Source organism: Coenobita brevimanus, chromosome 85 (genome assembly GCF_032717465.1).
Source record: "Coenobita brevimanus isolate Jiangsu-jjx chromosome 85, ASM3271746v2, whole genome shotgun sequence".
Classification (NCBI taxonomy): Eukaryota; Metazoa; Arthropoda; class Malacostraca; order Decapoda; family Coenobitidae; genus Coenobita; species Coenobita brevimanus.
This window is the reverse complement of record NC_137038.1, coordinates 6,783,729-6,789,728: the sequence shown is the minus strand read 5'-3', so window position 1 is coordinate 6,789,728 and position 6,000 is coordinate 6,783,729. Positions and strand designations below refer to the sequence as shown.

Genomic DNA, 6,000 nt, shown 5'->3' with positions numbered 1-6,000 from the left:
ATAGTTATGTTACTTTTCCAGGTCTAAGACCGAGTTAGGGCTCACCAGCCACGTAGCAGACAACTCTGTAAGCCCTTCATTAAGGATAAGACAGCAGAAACAGTCACGCGGGTGATGATAGATAATATTATCTGTAGATTCACCACACCAAGGGTACTAATAAGTGATAACAGAGGGGAATTTTAACTCTGAAATCTTACAAGGAATATGTAAACAATGCAATAAAAAAAGGCTAATGTCTTGGCATAGCCATGTGGTAGGGGACCCCGATATCTAGTTTAGCCTAGGGCCCTCAAAGAGGTTAATTCGCCCCTGAATGGTATGTAATTGATTCTACAGAGGATATGGGAAATATTTTTTCACGGCATACCCGAATACAGAGTTCCCTTTATCCCGTTGGACAGTACAGCATGAACAGGAACTTTCCCTTGTCTACCCATGATTTCATTGCATCCCTAAATGCAATATTCTAAGAGAAACACTGTCAGGCTGAAATTTTACTAACCAGGTCAGAGGTGGTTATTGAAAGTTAATATGCTTTTGAATGAATTGTCATTTTTTTTTTTATGCGAGGAAGAAGGAACCAAAGGCCATGAGTTGAAGGAGTTATACCAACATTTTTCATCATGAGGATACTGAGTGTGATTCTACCATCTGAATGCGAGTTATACCCAGCAGCGAAAAGGAAAAGTAACGGTGTGGGCAGTCACCACTGAGGCCCTGAGTCGCGGTCGGCGGTTCTGTAACATAGGCTTTTGAGCCTGTGGCGGGTTATTTACCGAGTACAGGGCCACTGCATCATCCAGGTTACGACAATTGCCTTCCCTAGGTGTTACCCTAGGTACTTATTCTACCTACCAATCCATAGATGGTGGATGAACACCTAAGTACGCTAGCGTTCGAACCCTGGCCAGGATCTTCGCAGACAGCGATGCTAACCACTCCTCCACATATGATACATACTGTAAATGTTTTTGAAGTTCCCGCTGCAGTTGTGGCCATCGCCGTAGTGGCTCATTCCCAGTATTGTATATGGCTCTGGCTTTGACGTCCTTTGGAAAATATATATATTTTTTCTTCTGCTGTCTGATTATATGCCACACCTGTCGATCTTATCAGTAAATACACTTTGCTTGCAGAATTTAGTGTTTATAACTCGTAAGATCCTGCACTGTTTTTCAGTTATGTGCGGATACAAGGCGAGAGTAGACTAGCAGAGACACATCAAACATGGTTCTGGCCTGCAGGAAGGGATCACAACATTACGACATTGTTTGACACTTCATTGATCAGCAATGTCTCGGCACAGAGATGTTAGAAAGCTTGATTATGACGAGGGTAAGTAGAGGATCCTTAAATTTGTTACCAACCAATTACCTGCAGTCATAGGGAAAATAGTAGATTCTGCCATATTTCTAAGTCATTGCCTATTCTCAGGTATATTTTGCCACGATCTTTGTACCAAGAAAAACTGAAGAACACTATTTCCGTTTTTCCCAGGACACTGGGTTTTCTCATCGTTCACGTTAGAGTACCTGCCGGATTGCTAATGAGGGTCCATCTGTTTCGATTCCGATATGAAAATAGAGGTGGGGGGGGGATGTGTGATTTTGTACAGCCACAGATTCTGAAGATTTTTTTTTTTTGCCAGTTGATGTATTTGCTAATATTTAATTTTCTATGAAATTTGTTACAACTACTGTACCATTAGCGATAATATAGGTAAAAGTATTATTTGGGTGTTAGACATAATTGTTTTTACCTTGAAACAGTTATTTCCATTTTTTAAAATTGGTCATGAATCCTGATCTTCATTTCTGCCAGAAATGAGCAGTTTTTCAGATACTGGTGTAACTCCTGTATGGTACTCAACAAATAATTGTGGACCTGTGGGGGATTGAGAAATTTTATGGTGGAAGGAATGATGAAACAGGTCATTTGCAAGAGAAGCAAAGCTGAAAATTGCCTGAGGGAAACCTGATCCAACCCAAGTCAATCCAGCCTAACCTAACCCTATCCTGCTGACAGATACTGGTGCCTTGTTTATCAACATTGGTAGTGGTAGGTGGTGGTGACCATCATCCACTCACTCGATGTAGTGCTGCCTACTTCTTCTTTAGCCTTTATCTTTTTTTTTTTTTTTTTTTCTGCCCTCCTCTCTTCCTATTTATCCCATCTTTCCTGTCACTCCTTTTTGCTTTTCTTTCCTTTACAGGTGGCATTACATTGAGTGACAAGCCAAATGGTTTCCTGTAAGCCAAGAAACCATTTACAATGCTGGGTGGTAACCATATAACCGAACCATACGTGCTTCCTACGTGTCAGCAAGTGGGTTGGTGGAGGGTTAGTGCCCCTCCCCGTAAAACAAATAACTCAAAGTCAGTGGCCACCCCTTATGGGATTGTGGCATCTGGCAATAGATAGATAGATAGTCATAGTGACTGTTGTCACTGGTGCCTTATTTATCAACGTATCATAGTGGCAGTTATCACTGGTGCCATATTTAACAACATTGTCATAGTGGCAGTTGTCACTGATGCCTTATTTATCAGCATTGTCATAATGGCAGTTGTCACTGGTGCCTTATTTAACATTGTCATAGGGTAGGTGCAGTTGTCATCCTCCTCTATATGCTTGTCTTTTCTGATAGTACTGTATGGACCTGGCCAAAGTTAAAACATACTGTGACCATGGGAGTGAAGGAAATCAAGGCTGGCATTGTAATTTTGAAAACAGAGTTGGAAAATGCCTGTAGTAATTAGATATTATCGATAACATTTGAACATTATATTGAATATGAATCTATGCTTATGAAGAAGGAATAAATCATGAAATAAAATCCATGGTAGCAGTTGACTTGATTGATATCTCAGATTTGTTGTGGAAGGTGCCATCAACAAACCTCATTGCTAGACATGAATCTTTTACATTTTTACAAGGGCTGTGTTTCTTTTGTTCTTGCCAGACATGCCTTTGGCTCAATTACATTGGATAGTGGTGGGATTGCTATATATATATATATATATATATATATATATATATATATAATATATATATAATATATATATATATAGTACACACACACACACACACACACAGCTCTCCCTTAACACGCACTCTGAATGCATGAACCTCACACAACACGACACAGAAGGCAATTTTTGAGGTCAGGAAGTGGTCAAAACACGAAAATGGCAGATATGACGCAAGTGAAATATCTGCCAATTTTTTCGAAAACCGCACTACACTGCAATGATAGGGATTATGCGGCCTGAGGCCACAAATTATGGTTTAAACAGTCATTACATGAAAAGATTGGTCATAATGCGGGCAGCGATAGTCATAGCGTGTGTTGCATCAGCCAATGACATATGGCTGTCACGTGTCTGCGCGGGGTGTCGCAATGGTCTGTTGAGCATTCCTGCCTCGCTTGAGCCTATCCTTTCCCTTCGCTCTGGTTCCACACGTGCTGTGTGTTATCTTTACTTTTTTTTTTTTTTTTCCACGTGGGGACCAATAGGAGTCCTGCCCTGCCTTGGAATTTTACTCCCCCTCCCCCCAGGAAACCCATAACCTCTTCAGTTCAAGGTGAGGAATCCTCCAGTGTTTGTATGTAATGAAGTCATTATTAGGTAGTTAAATTTCTTGGGAAAAATCCCTGAAAATTGGCCCAAAAGGCGAACTTGGGGCTGGCTTGGGTACCATGAAGCCCTTTAACACGTAAACATATGTCCCTGTAATGTGAAAATCTCATAAAGTGGGACCTTCCAGGGATAATGTTCATGCATTATGTGAGAGCTTCCTGTATATATATATATATATATATATATATATATACACAGTCAAGTTGCCTAAGGCACGGCAAATTGGTTCTGGACCAAGCCCGCGCCATAGAAAACTGTTCCATACAAATAACCTATTCGAAAAGTTGAATCTGGTTCTGGATGTTCGCCCAAAGTCCCCCTTTTCACCCCACTTTTCCCCATTTTTCCCCACTTTGCACATGCACACAATCAAGCAGACAGTCAGTACATGTTTTACACATAATAATAGGCACAAAAAATGGGAGGGTGATCAGCCTTGTGTCTACTTGGGCAATACCACGCGTTGCGGATCGAGTGAAAAAAAGCTCGGCCAAGTAGACACAGATCAGCTGACTGACCAAAATTTTAAAGATGGCAGAGGCTGCCTGGTCAAGCAATGATTGAAGAAGATTATTTGGTAAAGTCTGTATGCTCAAGTTTCAACAAAAGTCACAATTAACACATCAATAATCATTCTTATATACGTGATGATGATGAGAGGCATTATACCTTCGTCTTAGCCCAGAGATAGGTGCTTTGTCACTAACCTGTTCATAGCAGTTTTATGAACAAACCTATAAACTAGTCACAACACCCAAAATATCTTTAATGTTTCATTACCTAATACAGTGAATTTGGTGAAGTTTAACCTCCTCGTAAGAGAGAAAAGAGTCCACAGTTGGAGCACTTGTAGTATGGAGCTGAAGTGGTTGCCATCTTCTTTGTTTACAAATGGGAGTGGGGAATTTGTCCACGCATTTCAAATCTTGCTGTGCCTGCACCATAGGTAGTGTAAGTGCATGTTTTTTTTTTTTTTTGATATTTATTTTTTTAAATGGGTCTGGCACCTTGCCGTGTCATAGAAAACCGTGCTATAGAAGTCCACGCCATAGGCGACTTGACTATATACAGGACAGGTATACCTCGGTATACCTCAATATACGATAGCCCGGCTTCATGATGGGGGTAGAAATACCACCATACCCTGCCAAACGATGTCCAGCCCCTGTTTAATGATGGGTTTTGATTTTTATTATAATTTAGACAAAAAGTGTGTGTTTAGGTTGATTTATAAACTGTTCTTAGACTTAATGTGTTTTAGCCATAGGTAGGGTAAACATTGTCATTTTGGGGTACAGCTTACTAAGCTTGATTTTTTCCAGACTTATATTTGGTGATTTTTAAATTTTATTTTTAGTTTTAGTGAGTTATATTAGGTGTTAGGCGTAGGTTAGCTTCCTTTACAGCTGTTAGGCCATTTAGATTGGCTTTAAACTTGTTCTGGGGGCTCATTTGGGTGGGTTTTGAACTTGGTTGGGAGGGGGAAACCCAAGGCAGAAAAATGCATCTTTATTACCATACATGTTAAAACTACCCCAATATACGATACTCCACCTAATGATGGGTTTTTATCTAACCAGTTATTTTGTTAAACTGGGATATTATATTCCTGTATATATATATATATATATACACACACACACACACTGTATATCAATCCATCTATATATATATACTGTATATCCATCCATCTGTCCATCATCCAATCCTACGTTGCCCCATGTGGAGTGTATAGCCTGGGGCAAGGCAAGTTGGTCCTGACATTTAAGATGAGAGTGACCAGCCTCACTCATCCCTGGGTGGCATTACATGAGCAATAAACCCCAACCATCCCTTGGATATAAACCTGCACCAGCTCAATTCGATTGGAACACCCCTTTATTACTCACTATACCACCAGGCGCCATAATTTGATTATATGGTGACCGCCCAGCGTAGTAAATGGTTACCTGGTGTACAGGAAACCATTTGGCATGTCACTCAGTGTAGGGTCACCCTTAGGCTGAAAGAAGAGGAAAGAATGAAGGAAAAAAAGACAGAAAAGGGATTGTAAGTCACCTGTAGGCAGAAGAAAGAGGAAAGAATGAAGGAAAGAAAGACAGAAAAGGGATTGTAAGTCACCTGTAGGCAGAAGGAAGAGGAAAGAATGAAGGAAAGAAAGACAGAAGAGGAAGGAAGGGAGGAAAGGGCAGACATCCAAAGCAGCAGCACTACATATATATATATATATACAATCAATCAATCATTTCCTGTGACACCCCACGGGATGCACAGGGCCTCGATGAACTCTCTCCACCAATATTTGTCTCTTGCCATCTCCTTCAGGTCCCACCAACACTCCTCTCCTGCTTCCTTT

At 40.6% G+C, this 6,000-nt stretch overlaps 1 protein-coding gene across 1 annotated transcript in view; it reads left to right on the top strand.

Moving 5' to 3' along the window:
- The first annotated feature begins 1,250 nt into the window (after positions 1-1,250).
- HBS1 (translation elongation factor EF-1alpha (GTPase) HBS1) overlaps positions 1,251-6,000 on the top strand; it is a 93,124-nt gene continuing 88,374 nt past the window's right edge. Inside the window, exon 1 of the mRNA XM_080280526.1 lies at positions 1,251-1,338. Coding sequence (XP_080136652.1) covers positions 1,296-1,338 — 43 coding nt within the window. The 5' untranslated portion in view covers positions 1,251-1,295. The remainder of the gene's footprint in view (positions 1,339-6,000) is intronic.